This window comes from Lingula anatina, chromosome 5, assembly GCF_051362555.1.
Source record: "Lingula anatina isolate TDL-2025a chromosome 5, LinAna3.0, whole genome shotgun sequence".
NCBI classification, from domain to species: Eukaryota; Metazoa; Brachiopoda; class Lingulata; order Lingulida; family Lingulidae; genus Lingula; species Lingula anatina.
This window is the reverse complement of record NC_141771.1, coordinates 10,839,900-10,858,015: the sequence shown is the minus strand read 5'-3', so window position 1 is coordinate 10,858,015 and position 18,116 is coordinate 10,839,900. Positions and strand designations below refer to the sequence as shown.

The following is an 18,116-nucleotide window of genomic DNA, read 5'->3' as shown; positions in this document are numbered from 1 at the left end:
TTTATAATCAATATACTTTGTGATTGTTTTATCTAAATAATAAATTTCAATGAGATATTAAATCAAATAGGATGTAAATTTTAAGCGAAACTTTAACAAAAACGTACATTAGCTCTATCGACCTAGTTTTGAGAAGTTACTATTTTCTGACACCACGGTCACCAGGACAGGCGGTAGGTGCATAAGGGCTTCGTCGGGCATCGTCCAAGCTCAGAAAAAAGAGGCCAATGGCGGATTATCGAAAACAAGGGGACGTTGCTGTATTGCATGCTAATAACCCTCCAGTGAATGCATTGAGGTACGCAGTATGGCCAGCTTTGGATTTCGGTCTGTAAATACTAAAATGCACCCGGGGATGCACCCCCCCCCCTTCCCGACTCATAATATCATACAATGAAACATGCACAGAGATATTTAAGCATTTGCATAACTTGTTCTGCTGTGTTTTAACTATTGTAAATTAAGTCATATTTATTTGCTGAAAGCGTGTTTGACATTGTATAAATTTATGTAGTTTTTTTTTTTTTTTTTTTTTTTTTTTTTTTTTTTTTTTTTTTTTTTGTAATTTAATTTAAAAATTGATTTCGGTAAATGCCTTGAATTTAATTTGATTTTTTCTCCATTTATTCTAATAGTATTCAACACTTTTTAAATTAAATTAAAATTTTAATGACAAATTACTTAAAGTGATAATAACTCTTCGTTTTGGCCAAAAGATGAATTTTCCTGGAGTAAACAACAATTTTCCCATACTTACCAATGGTTAACGAATCCATTTTTACATTCAAAGTTAGTCCCTGGTTTTTTTCTAAAAAGTTTGGTTTTTTGTTAAAATCTCTTAAGAGATTTTAACAAAGTATAGCCATCAATGGAGGTCACGTGGTCTAAAGACAAGCTCAGATATCAGAATAATAGCTATAACAGCCGTTTTTGTGGGAAAACAGAATATATTATATTTTTATGAGTCATTCACAAAGTTTTTATTGTGAAATACAGATTTCATACGAAGAGTTATTATCCCTTTAATAACATAAACAAAGTTACTTTCAAAGACTTTTTAAAAATCTTTTATTTGATAAAACTGCAATTATGCAATTATAAATACAATTTGTGAGTTGGCAACTACCAGTACAGTACATAATTTTATGAAAAATTAAAAAATAAAAGTAATAAGAAATCAAATAATTTACAGCTACCATGTGCGTCAAGGTCTTTATGATGGTATAGAAGCAGCAGAAAAGGACCCCAGTGTCAAGTGCATTGTAATCTGTGGAAAAGGAAAAACTTTCCCAGTTGGAGCAGACATCAGAGAATTTGCATCTGGATCGGCTAAAAAATGTAACTATTCAGCAAACTACTAAGTAGTCTGTTTTGGATGGGTTGGAGTTGGATTGAAGAGCTGGCATAATTAGCAGTCCATCAAAATTATTATATAACTGTCCACCAGACTGTCCTTTACAAAAGTTATCAGCATGTCTGTTGTGTGTAAAATTACTTTAATTTATTACAAGGTACAGATTGTCTCTTGCCAAGCATTTGCCTCAGCATTCTAACTGTCCAGTTTTAGCATTTTTTCTATCCACAATTTTCACGCCTATCTTTCAATACTAACTTATTGTATTTTAATTCTTTTAAATACACAATAGAATAAAAACATATTGAGGTAAAAGGTGTATGTCTGAAGAGTGCATTATGTTTTTCTTTGAATATATTTTGTACAGTTCCAAACCTGATAGAAGTATGTGACAAGATAGAGGCCTGCACCAAGCCTGTAGTAGCAGCTATCCATGGGTTTGCCCTGGGGGGTGGCCTGGAGATCTCCCTGGGGTGTCACTATAGGATAGGTGGGACCTCTTGCAAGTATGACATTTTGTATTTCAATGAATTTACAAATATTTGTTTGTTTTTTGTTTTGTCAGATGATTTATCATATAGATTTATAAATCTAAAAATACATGTGCTAGTATAATAAAAATAATAAGGATAATGTTGTATCATATAATGATTTAAATAATGCTGCTAAACTCACTAACCCACCTTCTCACCTACCCACCCACTCACCCTACTGCTTACTCACATGCCCAACTACTCGCCTTCTCACCCACCTGTTCACTCACTCACTCACTCACTCACCCACCTGCCAACCCACATACTCATTCACTCAGCCACTCATCTCTCTCCTCAGGGTTGGATTCCCAGAGGTGAACATTGGTGTGTTACCAGGAGCCGGGGGGACCCAGAGACTGCCCAGGGTGATAGGCCTGAAACCCTCACTGGACATTATCACCAGTGGACGCCATGTGGGTGCTAAGGAGGCTCTGAAACTGGGAATTCTGGATAAGGTGTGTTTGTGGAGCTTGTCCTTTTTGTCTTGGAAGCATAGAATAAGGATAGGGATACGCATGTGCTGTTAAAATGAATTTCTTCAAAACTTATAGGTACTGGTAAATATACTGTAAGATATGAATGTGTTGGGAGAAAAAATGTAGAAGAGAAATGGAAAACTAGCCAGATATTTAATTTAAATATTTGTAATTTTAATTACATTATTACATTATTAAAATATATATTATATGTGTGTGAGTGTGTATGTGCATGTGTTATTATGTCATGTGTCATGTCATATCCTACTGGTATGTTCAGTATTGAAGTATTGGACTTGGGGCTCACTACTGATTGAAAGTAAAAACGACTTTCCCAATTTTTTTTTTTAATTGGAATGGAGATATTCATATAGGAAAGCTAAGAGCCTATAACACATTGTGTCAAGGGATTAATAAATTGTACATAAAGCTGTGCAGTTAGCATATTTTGAGGCAGATTTAATTGTGTGAAATAATTCTTGTTGATTACAGATAGTCCAAGGTGACATTGTCACAGAAGGAATCAAGTTTGCCAAATCCGTGCAGAACCAACCTCTGCATGGAAGACGAGTCAGCACAATGGCCGTACCGGATGCCAGTCAGGCCAATGCACTGTGCAACAGTAAGTTACTTAATGTATACCCTGTAACTAGAGCAGAATGTGCATTAACTTTCAGCTCGCTCATTACTATGACTAATATTTAAATCTGAGAATTTATGAATCTGAAGATGAAACATTTCATAGATACTTGTAAAATTGTCGAAAAAAAATTTGAAATTTCTGACTATTCAGATACATGTTGGATTAAATCTGCTAATTTGGAAAAAATTAAAGTTATGTCACGTCTACCTAATTCTGAGTTATCTCTTACTGCTAGAGGTACTCCCAGCAATGTGTTTCAAGACAATAAGATTTTGATTTTGGGGATAAGTGCAAAGAATATAAAAATTGCTATTGTGTGAAATGTTCTCTAATAATAGAGATAACCCATTTTACTCGAAGTTTTTTTCATGACAAATCAAGGTTGATGTCTGGTTAACAATATAATGGCATGTTACCACTGTGACAGCTACATTTAATGCAGTGTTCTTTAATCTCCAGGTGCAATGGCAGAAGTGAAAAGAAAATCCAGTGGTTTATTGGCGCCTGTGGTAAGTTTTCTCTAAAGTAGCAAAGTTTTCTTGAAAGTAACAAAATTGCATTTTATTCTAACAGAAATCTTGTATAATTAGGTACCGCTACAGCACCACAATACCAGATCTTTTTAGTACTTACTCACTTTGACAGCTACCCTAGGCAGATATGAAAAAGCAGATTCACAATAACATCATCTATTCATAATTCAAACCGTTATAGCTTGACTTGTGCAGTGTGACTTTAATTTTTTTTAATGTTAAAGATTGATGATAATTATAATAATGATAATAATACAGGTGTTATGGCAAAAATTTGTATCATTTGAATTTTTTGTGTGAGCACTTTAAATTTTTTGTGTTGTATTCTTTAGACATTTTATTTATTATCTATGACTTTTCTCTTCAATCACAGGCCTGTGTGAAGTCTTTGAGAGTTGCTGCACAAAACCCATATAAAGATGGAATAAAAATAGAGAGCGCCCTTATGTTACAACTGATGACTTCAGGACAAGCCAAAGCATTGCAATATGCTTTCTTTGCTGAGAGACTGGCATCTAAGGTACATATACAATATATTGTGTATGATAGGGCTTTGGCAGAAAGATTACAGAGGTTTGGTGGCAGAGTTTATACTTCTGTCTGGAAGACAATTTACCAGACAAGTACAGTACAGTTTTTACCAGATTGATATTAGCATGTTGTTTAGAGGTACAGATTTATTATTTTGAATCATTTGAATATCTAAACATATATTCTGTATGTGGGCTGACAGTGTCTGTTTATAGTTTATTAATATCATAATGACTATTTCCAGGCATAGAATGAATATTTTATTTGTATATTGTCTCAGTCAAATAATCTTTATAAACTTCATTAAATACAATGTATATGTGTTTCTTGTCTGTTAACTGGTGTGCTGCAGAAGTATTTCATCTTTTGAAATTGACTGTACATTTACAAGCTTTGCTGTCTGGGTCATAATGTATGGACTTCTTATTTCAGTGGCAAGTACTTGTCATGTCATTGCACAGTGACAACAAGGCCAGTAAAGCCCTATGCTGTGTTTTATGTTGTCTGTACATTTACAAGTTTCTCTGACTATATAATAACATCTGGAATATAATACTTATTTTAGTGGCAGGTACCTGGTGGAGCCAGCCATGCCACAGTGACCCCAATGCCTGTGAAGTCCTGTGCTGTGTTTTATGATGTCTCTACATATATTAGCTTCTCTGTCTATATAATAACATCTGGAATATAATACTTATTTCAGTGGCAAGTACCTGGTGGAGCCAGCCATGCCACAGTGACCCCTAGGCCTGTGAAGTCGTGTGCTGTGTTTTATGATGTCTCTACATATATTAGCTTCTCTGTCTATATAATAACATCTGGAATATAATACTTATTTCAGTGGCAGGTACCTGGTGGAGCCAGCCATGCCACAGTGACCCCTAGGCCTGTGAAGTCCTGTGCTGTGTTTTATGATGTCTCTACATATATTAGCTTCTCTGTCTATATAATAACATCTGGAATATAATACTTATTTCAGTGGCAAGTACCTGGTGGAGCCAGCCATGCCACAGTGACCCCAATGCCTGTGAAGTCCTGTGCTGTGGTGGGGGGAGGTTACATGGGCAGTGGCATTGTGATGTGTATTCTGAATGCTGGACTGCCTTGCATATTAGTGGAGGCAAATCAAAAGGTAAGCAAAAGACTATTTATAAAGAATAATGAAAGAGTTAATAGCTTTGAACTTTAGAATTGTGTTATTTGTTATTAGTTGTTACTGATATTCTGAAAATTCTTGCAACTTTCAAAAAGTTATTGAAAAAACTGCAAAATAAAACTTCATGATCAGTTCTGTTAAACATTGTATAAATATTCATAACAAATTACCAAAAAGATGTTTAAGCAAGAAATAAGTTATCATAGTGATGCATCTATGAAGATTTAGTAAAAAGAAAATCCCTGAAGAAGGCCCAGGGGCTGAAAGCTTGGATTGGATATTACTAGTACATCTTTTGGTAGATCTTCATAAATACATCACTATGTCATATAAATAATAACACAGAAGGCAAAAATGGAATAACATGTGCCTAGAAAATTGTTGCATTCATTCTCAGTCTACTGTGTAATCTTTAACTATAAAACTTATAAACCAACCACAATTGCATAAATAATCAAGTACAAGAACAATTATTACTTCTAATAATATCATTAAATGTTCAGTTTGTTTTAAGTGTAAATATCTCTGGAATTAAATTCTGGGTGAACAGATACAATTATAAAAAAATTATTTTTAGAAATAATATTAAATATTCAATTCAGTGTAAGAACATTTCAAAATGTACAGATTATGCTTGTGGTAAATTAAAAATTACTAAGCAATACCTTAGTGAAGTGAAGGTTACTGATAGTGCTGATTTGTTCAAACCAGTGTTTGTTTGGTGAATAGCAGCATAACTTTTTTCTCATTCTTTCAAATTATTGTTTTTGTAAACTTTCATGCCAATGTCTCTGATGAAAATGATTCAGTCTATGAACCCATGAACCTACTCTCTCTTTGTTGTTGCAGTAGCAGAGATGGATTTTGACAGCCTTCTGGTTCTATTACAAAGTTGTCTTAGTTCAATGCAGCTAGGCTGGAAGACAGTCAGTGTAAAATCAAGTGAGATTCTGTGAGAATAAGTAGAGAGTGGTGTCAGAAATAAGGGCAGACTAGTAAGTGCTGTGGTGCATTGAATAATAGCTGACAGAGCCTAGACTCAGAAATTTCCCAGTAATGTCCTGTTGAATTACAATCTTACACAACCATCTGAATGCGCCATGTCTTGCATGTCAGATTTGTGTGATCATTTTCCAAAACGGCATTTCCTACACACTGACTTTTTCCCTATACCTGAAAAGTTAACCCCACTTCCGAGATTCTCAAACATTTTCTAGTCTCAAATGATTCCACACAGTGCCAACAGCCTTTGTTTTTGACGATCTTGGATGAATTTCATCAGGATCTGTCCATAGCAGATCTACATGTACCTCAATACAAGCTACCACTAAGTATGCCAGCAAGGTCTGTGTAGTGATTCTGTGGCTTAGATTTTCTTCTTCTCTCTTGGGCTCCTCTTGAAGCTGAGGCCACCTGCCTAGGACTTGCAGGACGTACAGGTAGTGTGTGGGCAGTATGACCAGGTGTATATGGAGGTTTAGGTAGATCTGATCTCCTTTGGAAACCTTTAGGATTCTTTACCACCTCAGTTTTTATGAGTGGGGTATCAGAGGGAAGTACTAACTTTGGTACATGTATTTGTCTGCTTGTGTCTTGGTAAACCCCTCTTTCTTGTCTGGGAAGACATGTAGGAGATTCTGGAAGAATTGGTTCTGGATGGATTTCACCATTTTCCTGCTGTCTAGTGTTCCTTGATTGACTTTCCTAGACAATGTAATTTTTTTATATATCTTGTATCGAGTTTTTAGTATTTTTATATCATTCACATGCATAAAATGTGTCAAATATTTTTTTATATTATGAAAAAAATGAAGCATTTGTGCACTTCATAGATAGCAGTTTACTATTACCCCTAAATCACCATATACCCAGGATTTGATTCATGACTATAATTTTAAAATGAAGAAAATAATTAAGAAAATTAGAAATGAAGTTATTAATTTGAATTAATATATATTCAAGTATCTATCGAGGTATTAGAAATTTAATATGGCTCAAAATTCTCACTTGGACAGCCACTTTTCCTAGCAGTGCTGCTACACTGCTGTTGGTGATGTTACCAGGGACAAATGTTACCCGCTCCGTGTCCTCAAAATTTGGCAGCTGTACCTGTTCAATTTGACCAAACCTCTCTTTCAGCATTTTGGTGTGCATCATGATATCAAAATCTGAGCCATTTGAGAGAAGTTGCTGTGCAAACTCGCAGGTGGAGTCCAATATGACCTTCTGAAGGTCAAGGTCATTTTTATAAGATTCAGACTTCTGCCTTTCTGATTTAAAAGCTGCCGTTGCTTCATTTTTCAGCCTTTCTGTTGATTCTGTTATTTTGGCATAGAGTTGTTCTGCTTGTTTATCGATGGCCTCAAGCATGGCTTGTTCTTTTCTTACTTGTAATGGAATATTGGTGTCATAATTCTGTACTATTTGTTCAATTGCTGAAAGCTTCTTGAGAGCTATTTGTCGAAGAACTTGGATTTGTGCTCGACTTTTGCCAACAACTTCTGTGAGAGGCATACAGTTGTGTCCGCGGTGTTTGGTAACTATGCAGTCAGCACACACAATTGTGTCGTCGTTTTGACAGTAATAGCGCAATTCATTGCCAGGATGTTCTTCACAGTTTTGTAATGACCAATCAGCATCTTGTCTTTTTCCTGTAGGTAGGTCGTCAGTGGAGTGGTGACCATTTTGTGTAGTATTTGGTCGAGATTTGCTTTCATCTATTATTGTCTGAACTTTCTGAAAGACGAAATTCTTTTTGAGATTCCGTAAGCCTCCTTTTGGAATTCCAATTGTTTCTCTGCACACTGGGCAATGAAAAGAGGATCTTTCGCCCTCTACTCTGGCGTGATCGCTGATACAGCCAAGACAAAATGTGTGGTAGCATGGCAGCACACGTGGATCTTCAAATGTCTCCAGACATATTGGACATGTTAGGATGTTGTCTGTCACATTCGCTGCTAAATCACCAGCCATTTTGATCCTAAAAATATAAAAAGAAAATGGAAAATATAGCTGAGTATATATGAGTGTTTTAGATTAAAAGTATCCATTGCAACTTTCAAATCTTGCCCTGTGCTTTACATTAGAAATACTGAGTATGTATGGCCAGCGGGTTCGGCCCCTTTTTGAAAATTCTTCAGAGTCTTCAGCAGAAGGTGTATAAGCAGGTGTGATCTATAGAGGCTGTTACAAAGTCTACATTATATACCTCACTTTAAGTTGACCTATTGATTGGAAATGTTGTCTAGTAAGATAAATGTCAGATATAAAGTTATGTAGTTAAATATTTGTCAAAGATAAAGCTAAGGTAATCTGTTCACAGTGCAATAACCGATTGAGGGGTGCCAAGTGCTGACACACTCTTCATTGGATAAAAAACATTTCAATGTGATAGTGTATTTAAGCGCAATTTAGAAGCTCGTTAGCTGGTCATGTACCCTCTGCAATACAGGGCCGTAGCAATAGTCCAAAGGTTCATAGGTGGGAAGGTTTAATAGTCCAAATTAATGCTTGAATAAAGTGTATAGTGTACTGGTTATAAAGTTAGTTCACCAGTGGCACGTGCATATGATTCTTCCGACCAGTGAACCTTTGTCTTCCTACCAGTGAAACTTTGGGCCAGTGATGCCACCTGCATTACAGTGAGGGTTTAGCAAATGAAGTCAAACATGAAACAGTACCAGGTCTGCTTAATCTCAAAATCAAGTACAAATGACTTGATAGTATTTCTTAAAAATTGTGTTGACTGCAGTCTCCTTTTATTTGTTTTTCAAGTGTAGACGTTTTTTTGACAAGCTAATTTATTTGATATTGTTATATATACCACAGCAAGCTACATGTAATATCTAGGTCAGACATCTACCCCTCCCTGTTACCTACGTCAGTGGACTAACCTTTTTTGTTTATATAATCCATCTATCTGCAGTTTTTATACGCCAGTTGTCTGCATGCATATAATCCCATGTTATGCCCCCTGCTGACTTTTTTTATCAGTGCCAAGGTTTAACTTTCTTTATGATTTTGAAAATCAATTTCTTTGCTGTTTACACAAGCCTTTGATTATTTTCCTCCAATAAAAAGCTGCCACCTTTGTTTACATGGCACTCAGCCAGTAATATAAACTCCCTTAATAGATTATGCTAAATTTAGACATGAGTGACGCACACATAAGTAGGTCATTAAATAGGAACTGTAGCGCAACTTTTAGATGTTTTAGATACATATTACATAGGATAGTGACTTCAAAAAGAATAGCACCAATACATTGGGTTTATATGATTCTTAATCTTAGGCTTGATACTTGTGAATATTTCGTATTTAATCTCATGTTATGAATTGTTTTCTGTGTCATTTATTGCAATATTTCTATACATTGTACTTGCATCTATAAAGTGATTCATTAATAAATAATAATTACTAGATTTAACTCAAATACTGTAACTGTAATGTATAAAAAAATAAAAAAAGTAAAATAATAAACAAAACAGTAACTTTCCAATAGACCAAAGAGACTTCACAGAAAGAGTGCAATATTAAAGGGACATACATTTATAATTTTGATAAAAACTTCAAAATGTGCCAGCTATATTGGTTTTTCTTTTCTTTTCTCTGCCCTTTTTACAAATGATTATTCATGATTATCATAACAGTGGAACAAGTCAAAGGCATAGGCTGTATTCCCAGAGCTTTTAGATCGATCTATCTCCGCGGGGAGTCTCACTAGATTACTTTCAGATAATCCGGCTTAAATGTCCGTCCCACCTACTACAAGCTGTAAGGGGGTAATTAACTTTCGTGTCCGCTTGGCTGACAGCTATTTAGCGTGAACCCCCAGGGAGTTGGGTCGATCTAAAGTAGATCAATCTAATCTCTGGAAATGGGGTAATAGAGTGCATGCAAAAAGTAAGAAAAGAATGCCTATACCAGTATATAATTTCTGTAATTAAATGTGTGTCTGTATCTTCAGTTTTTAGACAGAGGCGTTAAGATGATACAAGGTCTGTATGCAGGGAGTGTCAAGCTGGGCAAAATGTCAGAGCAAGATGCAAAGAAGACACTGTCACTGCTGAAGCCAACTTTAAGATACGAGGATTTGAAAGATGTTGATGTAGTAAGTTTTTCAGACATGGGACATTTCGATTAAAAAAAAATTAATTAAAATTGGAATTATAACCATTTTTTGGAAGGCACAGGTGCTTCATATATGCAGTATAGGCATGAAACATTTACATGTCAGGGAATTACTGATGTTAAACTTTGCAAAGAAGATTGTGTTACAATTTTCATCATCATCCAAAATATTTCCGTGCTCAATAAAATTTAATAAAAGATTTTTATATTATTCCCTGCAGTGCGAGAGTCACATTTTGTCAAAGATTTCAACACTAGCCATTGATGTCCAGTGGCTTGTTTTTTTAATTTTTAATTTTTAATTTTTGTTTATTTATTTATTTAGTCTAAAAGTTTGGAGGAATGGGCAAAAATTTGGACTATTTAAGATTAATGCTTATATGTAACAATTTTTATCAAATGACATTGATCATTTGTCTTGGCAATAATGGATTAATATACTTTTTCATCCAAGGTTATAGAAGCAGTATTTGAAGACATGAAATTGAAACAGGAAGTATTTGGCAAGTTGGACAAAATGTGCAAAAAGGAGGCCCTACTCTGTAGCAATACATCCACTTTGAATATAGACAAGGTGAAAGAGAGGTTTTAAATCAAAGTTTAAATGAGATTTATCCTTATAAGCTTCTGGTATTCTTGGTGTTTCTTTTTTTTCTCTTTTCGTAAAATCAAGTTATTTTTCAAGCTATTTTCTCATATTCTTCTTTTCTGATGATATTTATACTTGTTTAGCAAAGTTTGCATACCACTTAATATTAAAATAAATTCTCTAATGAGTTTTGCCACCATATCATTTTCTGTTGTGTTTAATAATTATTTGTTTTATTATTTGAAATATAGATTATAATTATAGACCATTTAAACTATAGATAGCCTCAGCAACCAGGAGACCAGACAGAGTAATGGGGATGCATTTCTTTGCCCCTGCCTACTACATGAAACTTCTGGAGAACATACGGGGTGCCGAGACGTCACCACAGACTGTTGCCACGGTAACACAACTTTCAGTCAAGATTGGAAAGGTAGGGCGTTACTGTGGATGCATTATATGATGTTGAATTTTTGTCAAGAAGTTAGTAAAATAAGTTTTCCTTTTTGAGACTTTTAGAACTTAAGTGTCTTCAGTTGAAGAGAGATAGATTCTTCTCAGTGCAGTATCTGTAGGTTGAATAGAAGTGTAGAGTACTAGTAGAGTGTAAATGCGCCTTGCTAAACCAGATGCCTTTTCTCGATTTAGCATTGTAAATTTGTAATTAAAATTTTATCTTCAGTTTTAAGGATGTTGACTTGGTTGTTGACCAACCTAGTCTTTGATTATGAGCACAGTTGTCTTCTATAAGTTTGACAAAGGAATTATATATTAATTATATATTATAATGTATTCTGAGAATTTATTTTTATCTACATGTTTTAAGGCTCTCATTATGATGTGTTTATGATGAATGTTATTATTTTTACTTACTTAAACCCACAGGTGCCTGTCCTGGTTGGTAACTGCCATGGTTTTGTTGGTAATAGGATGATGGCACCATACACAACGGAGGTAGACACATTTATAATTGTTTCTTTGATGTACTTATTTCCATTTAATTCAAAGTTAACTTTCTTCGATTAGTGCAATTGGTTTAGTCAAATCTGATAGGGTATCATACATAGATTTCTAAATCATTGCAATAGGGAGAAAGTGGTTGTTCTTTGTGCAAAACATATTTTTGACATTTTTATTTATTTATTTAATGATTTGATTTATTTCATTTCATTTTATTTATTTTATTTTATTTTTTTTTTTTATTTTAATAAATATTCTATTTTTAAGGCTCAGCGTCTTCTGGAGGAGGGTGCCTATCCCCACCAGGTAGACCAGGTGATAGAAGAGTTTGGCATTCCCATAGGTCCACTGAAAGTTGGGGATCTGACAGGTAGAACAGGAAACTCTTTCAGCCAGACCTCTTCTCTTTAATACATTGAGCATCAGGACCACACAAGTCCCATTCTTCATTTTTCAAATGTCCATATACATATGTTTCTTGTTGCTTTGCCTTATGGAGATGGAGATGTAAAAAAAATGAAAGAGTTTGCATAATCTAATCTGCTATGGTTACCTTTCCTTATGAATATGGGGAAATGAAAAATGAGGGAGTTTACATGTATCAAACATGTGCCTTAATGATAGTCTGACTTAAAGCAAAAGTTATGCAAAATTTCATCAAAGTTTTTATATAAGTTGTATATTTTTAAGGGTTTTAAGGGTTGCAAATGTACAAAAGGGATGTATAGAGAAAATTATTTAAAAAACAGCAAAGTTCTATATAATAATTTTTTCAAAAGATTTAGATTTCTTACATGTACCTCAGTGGTTAATATTTAATCTGCTGCTGTTTACTCAGGGATTGATGTAGGCTGGAAAATTAGACGGGAGTTGCTTAAAAATCTGGGCATTGACAGCAAAAACAAGGAGGAAATGAAAGCTAGAGGTCTCTACTCGCCAATAAGAGATAAAATCTATGAGATGGGCCGTTATGGAAGAAAAACAGGTCAGTTTTTCATTCATCAGATCATTTTTTTAAATTGAACCCTGCTTTTTTGCTTCTGGCATTTCAGGAATTGATGTATCTTGGAAGATTACGAGAGAGGTTTCAAGGATGCTGGGTTTGGATCACTCTAAAAGGGAGGATGTTGAACCTTTTGGGCTTTATTTTCCTGTCAGAAATGCTCTTTATGAGAAGGGGAGGCTTGGGAGAAAAACTGGTTAGTTTGCAGATGGTGCATGTGGTGCAGGATGGAAATTAATAAATACTAACTTGCTAGTGAAAGTCATGTCAGTGCTTGCAGGCAGCCGGTGCATACTATCTTAGCATACATAGAACATGAAGATAATAATGTTAAAAATTAGGTGAAAAAAGTTTGAGTTAAGGAAAAGATGACCAACAGGGAAGGGGCAGTTATTTCAGAAAGAAAGAAGGAAAAAAGAATACTAAAATATTGTCCGCAATAATAAGTTACTCAATATTGACATTATGTGACAAGTGCATTTTTGAGGTTATTTAAAAATACTTTTCCAGAACTACAAACTCTAAAATATTGATAGAAAAATTCAGTCATGTATTTTCAATAAAGAAAGGTTCAAAGTAACATTTAGTTAAAAAACCATAATTTCAAAAGTTCTGAAAATTAAGTAAATAGGTTTATTTTTTTCTTAAGAAAATTCAAAGAAGAATTAAGTAAATTACTTCAAAATTTTTTATTATTTGTAAAAAAAATTAAATAAGGTACTTTTTCTTCATCCTCCCAGGAGCTGGATTTTACAAGTACGAGAAGGCAGGTAGTAAGGTAGCCATACCTGACCCCCTAGTGATGGACATCATTGACCACCACTGTAGGGAGGAGGGTATTGAGAGGAGGAGGATTCCTCCTCAGGTATGGTTATTACTCTGAGGTTTTAAACAAAATTAATAAAACAGAAATGCTCCCTCCCCCTCAAAATAATGCTTGTATCACAGAAAAGTTTTTAAAGTATTAATTTTACTGTCAGTTTTATGTGCCTGCTAACAGAAACACACTCATACTCTCAGTCAACTGATCAATGGATAGATAGGTACTTTATGAGATACTTAGGCATATTAAGCAATGTACATGCCTTTCCATATGTGGAGCTCATTCAGATCATTTGTATGTAAAGTCCATTCTACCATATTCATTGCATTGTATTGAATTGTATCGAATCACATTGTATTGTATTGTATTGTATTGTATTGTATCTTATCGTATCATACCGTATCGTATTGTATTGGAATGTATTATATTGTGTTCTATAGGAGATCTACGAGCGCTGTCTCTACAGCCTGATCAATGAAGGATTTAAAACTCTGGAAGAAGGCATTGCTGCCAGACCAGAGGATGTGGACATCATTTGGTCAGTGGTCACCTCAAGATTTTAATCTCAGTTTCAATACTTTATATAAAACCTCCGCCAAGGAGGTTATGTTTTCACCCCTGTCTGTCTGTCTGTCTGTCTGTTTGTTTGTCATCAACATAACTCAAAAAGTTATGGACTGATTTTGATGAAATTTTCAGGGTAGGTCAGAAATGGGTTAATTTAGAAGTGATTAGTGTTTGGTGGTGATCCGGATCAATAATCAATCAATAATAATAAAAAATTGCTGCCTTGGCAGAGGTCTGCGCTCTTGGAGTGCTTTTCTAGTTTGATAATTAATGCCCATTGAAAACTTCAGCTTGTTTATTTGTACAAAATGCTGAAGTCAAATCTGTTTTCCAAATCATGTTTTAAGAGTTTCATGATGACCTCTTTTTAATAAGCCCCTTTTCCTGTTTTCAACTGTTTTGTGCACCACCATCCATGGCCTTAACTTTCTCTATAGTTTGTTTGTTTGTTTGTTTGTTTTTTCCCTTCTTTGAACTGATAAAATTTTATATTTAAATAAGACATTTTTGACTCAACATGATCATGCTTATCTGTCATTGTTTTATTCAGATACAAAATAAATGAGAAATAAATATATAAATAAACAGGAAAATAAAAGACAGAAATGTCCAGTATGCCTTTAACTGTCTCTCATCCTGTCTCTCCAGGTTGCTAGGTTACGGGTGGCCCAGATACACAGGTGGACCCATGCACTTCGCCTCCCAGATTGGACTGAGGAGACTGTATGGCAGGATTGAGTATTACCACAACAAGTATCGTAAGTAAAAATACCCTTTATAAACATACCCTGGGGGAGCCTTGATATTAAGAGGGAGGAGGGGTAATTCTTTTATGGTTAGATATGTAATTTAATATAATTTTTCAATGGAAATATCATTCTAGTTTTGTGTTTACTTTTGATACAAGAATGATTAAGTTTCATGTACAATGTGTAATATTTATAAATTTATAGATCTAATTTGTTAAAAAATTTTCCATGATATTGATAATTCATTACTTTCTGATTAGACTAAGTTTTTGTGTTAATTTTATCAACTGTGTGTGTGTGTGTGTGTGTGTGTGTGTGGGTGTGTGTGTACATGCACTCAGTCATGAGTGTGAGTGGCACATACTTGTAAATGGCATTTCGTGACAAATTGATTAACTAGATATTTCTTGAAATTTAATTTGACATTTGTCCCATTCAGCTGACAGAGATCACTGGACCCCCAGCAGACTTCTGAAGTCTCTGTCACAGCAGGAGCACCCTGTTCCTTTGGCCCAGTGGGGACAGTTTGCCTCCACCTCCAGCAGGCTGTAGAGAGGAAGAGGTTATGTCTGCATTCAAAGGAGAACCAGTTTAAATCAGAGTAACATCCAGATGATGTCATCAGAAGATTAGAATGCATTATATTAGGCATAGAATTCATAGAATGCCTGATGGGGTTGATTAAAAAAAGTGGTTTTAAGGAAGTCTTTGCTGATATTTTCTGAATACCTAGTAGTAATATATAACATTTTAGTGGTATAAATTTGTTGACATATATATTGATGGAGCCACCTTTTTGCTAAGCTTGGATAGAAAGATTGTTGTCAACAACCTTGCCTTAGGTATGGAATTTATATTAATTAAATATTTATTTTAATTATAGTAATTGATGTGCATAAAAGGTGCAATATCTTGATGCCAATTTTTTAAATGACATTTTATTATCATTTCATTGCAATCTGGCTTTAAAGAGCCAAGAACAGTGCCATGTTCTTGCTTCCAGCAGAGTGGCATATTTTCAAGCTTCATGAAAATTTTATTACTGCAATGTGTCCTTTGATACCAATAATACTACAGGGTAGTATAGGCATATTAAGATTAGATGAAAACAGATTGAAGTTGGGGAAACAACTGATGGTTAAACTAGAGAAATGTGTGGCTTCTTGTTTATAGTCATCAAGACCAATCAGTATTTTGCAGTTTTGTGAAATGAAATGTTTGTGAACCCATAATTTAGGGTTTTCGTCAGCTGATTAGAAATGTTGAAGATGCATTTGGGGGTTTGGGTTGGGGTCGAGGGAACTTTCCTTTTGATCAAAAAGTCTAATCTGAATGAAAATTTGTTCTAGATTTTGTGAAACTAAGGTGCTTCTTGTATAACTTTATGCTATTTACTTGTAATTAATGCATGCTCATCACAAACTTGCAGTATTTGTTACTGAATTGTTGATATTCAAAAATTGTTGCAGAATAATATATATGATAATTTATATTTTTATAAAATGACTATGGACTGAATAAATACAAAACATTTTTAATAATTGAAAAATTAATAAGTTGATTTTATCTTTTTTGCAGTTTTGATCTTAATTAAGTGCTATTATTGTGATTGATCGGAACACGCACTTAATTGATCCAGCCAAAAGCGGACGCGACATAACCAGTATGTGCCCCATTTTGTGATATGAACACCGTTTTTAAAGGTATTTTTGTGAGCTCTGAATATTTGATGTGAGATGGTAAAAATCTCACCGTCGATAAAATAATTCGCCACATTGTGCGGCATTGAGAGTATAAAAAAGAAAATCGGTTTTAGTAAATCTTTGAAAGCAAAAATCATAAAATGTATAATTTTTAGCGAATCTGGTATTTTGATATGATTGCGCCGTCGGTTTCAGATTCTCGCAGACGATCTTTTTATCTGGCGGGAAACCAGCCTGCTCTCCGTATAAGAGTTGGCAAGATGTCTGCATTGGATTTTGAAGCTCTGCCGATTACAATGCCGATTATTGCAAACAAATTGAAATATAAGGCGCTCATTTTTAACCAAGATATGTGTCTGGTATCGATAAGTGTCCATCCCCGGCAAGTATAACGATATGAAAATGCACTGCCAATGATAGCAAATGATATTAATATGGCACTCCATAATATTGAAGTTTTTCACCTCGTTGTTTGGGCGGCACTGATTAAACTCGCCTCCACTCCCTAGAGAATGACGTCAGGGAAAGAACTGTTTGTGTTTGGCGTTGATAAGGTGAAAACATTCGCCGTTATGCCAGCCATTAACGCCGTGATTAGGACAGAAGTTTTTATCGATTTCCGTTCTACCGCCAAAGCTGCAGTGTACATCCATGTCGCGCGCTTTCGCATGGCATACATGTACTGTGATCAAATTCAGGTGAATGTTTTGGGATGCACACCTTGTCATAGATTTTTGATTTCAAGAATTTCACCGACATGAAATATGTAAATGGATGAGGAGGAAGATACGAGACATGACAGTAAGAGAAAAGTTGCCATCTGATTAAAAGTGGAAAATAATATGGCCGTTGGCCTGCCGTGGGGGGGGGGGTCGCTAAAAAAAAAACACTGGTCGGGAAAAGTCTCCTCTGGCTCAAAAAATCATCTAAGATTTATGTCGTTCTCATGTCCACATTTACAGTAAAAGACCCCACCTGATAAAAACCTAATAAAAAGCTCTAGGCCGAAATCAATATCGTTGTGGAAGTGATGTCAACCTCTTGACCTCCCCACCCCCACCTCCACCCTCCTCTTTATATCCCGAGCATTAATTAACCCTGGCTGTCTCCACCAAACTCCCAGGTATATAATAACTCCATACCATTACTGCCTGGGATCAAGTGACTGTAAACATCCTGACTACTACGCCAAGTTATTTTTCTAAGTTCAGAGGAAGTCCTCGACTTTCCTTTACGGCATACGTAATTGCTAGGAACTTGTTTTAGACGAACAAAAGAAAATGACGCAAATGATTTGACCGAATATTGAATGTTGTTATGAACCCCCCACTCCCTAAAGTAATAATGATAAAATAACACTTAAGGG

The 18,116-nt window shown here is 35.0% G+C and overlaps 2 protein-coding genes across 3 annotated transcripts; one reads left to right on the top strand and one right to left on the bottom strand.

Annotated features, from left to right (window-relative positions):
* Nucleotides 1–124: 124 nt before the first annotated feature.
* On the top strand, nucleotides 125–16,596 carry LOC106165251 (peroxisomal bifunctional enzyme). Of its 2 annotated transcripts, none has more exons than XM_087012474.1 (18): nucleotides 125–298; nucleotides 1,193–1,338; nucleotides 1,722–1,860; nucleotides 2,186–2,342; nucleotides 2,856–2,985; nucleotides 3,466–3,515; nucleotides 3,913–4,059; nucleotides 5,050–5,202; nucleotides 10,193–10,336; nucleotides 10,811–10,930; nucleotides 11,226–11,378; nucleotides 11,831–11,899; nucleotides 12,173–12,275; nucleotides 12,958–13,104; nucleotides 13,649–13,773; nucleotides 14,172–14,269; nucleotides 14,947–15,056; nucleotides 15,487–16,596. In XM_087012474.1, exons 1-18 carry the CDS (start codon nucleotides 228–230, stop codon nucleotides 15,597–15,599), a joined length of 2,175 nt encoding a protein of 724 aa, XP_086868600.1. In that variant the 5' UTR covers nucleotides 125–227; the 3' UTR covers nucleotides 15,600–16,596. The 2 variants fall into 2 exon arrangements, with proteins under 2 accessions (XP_086868600.1, XP_086868599.1); XM_087012473.1 differs by lacking the exon at nucleotides 12,958–13,104 and adding an exon at nucleotides 12,744–12,890.
* On the bottom strand, nucleotides 5,582–9,306 carry LOC106165254 (tripartite motif-containing protein 2). The gene is made up of 3 exons (XM_013543400.2): nucleotides 9,120–9,306; nucleotides 7,234–8,206; nucleotides 5,582–6,930 (listed from the first exon to the last, which is right to left on the bottom strand). Exons 2-3 carry the CDS (start codon nucleotides 8,197–8,199, stop codon nucleotides 6,538–6,540), a joined length of 1,359 nt encoding a protein of 452 aa, XP_013398854.2. The 5' UTR covers nucleotides 8,200–8,206; nucleotides 9,120–9,306; the 3' UTR covers nucleotides 5,582–6,537.
* Nucleotides 16,597–18,116: the final 1,520 nt, after the last annotated feature.

Coding starts and splice junctions, on each gene's coding strand:
- LOC106165251 (XM_087012474.1), top strand. CDS start 228: ATGGCGGATTATCGAAAACAAGGGGACGTTGCTGTATTGCATGCTAAT. Junction 13,105..13,648: donor GAGGCTTGGGAGAAAAACTG/GTTAGTTTGCAG, acceptor TCATCCTCCCAG/GAGCTGGATTTTACAAGTAC. Junction 15,057..15,486: donor GTATTACCACAACAAGTATC/GTAAGTAAAAAT, acceptor TGTCCCATTCAG/CTGACAGAGATCACTGGACC.
- LOC106165254 (XM_013543400.2), bottom strand. CDS start 8,199: ATGGCTGGTGATTTAGCAGCGAATGTGACAGACAACATCCTAACATGT. Junction 6,931..7,233: donor TAGGAAAAGTGGCTGTCCAA/GTGAGAATTTTG, acceptor TACATTGTCTAG/GAAAGTCAATCAAGGAACAC.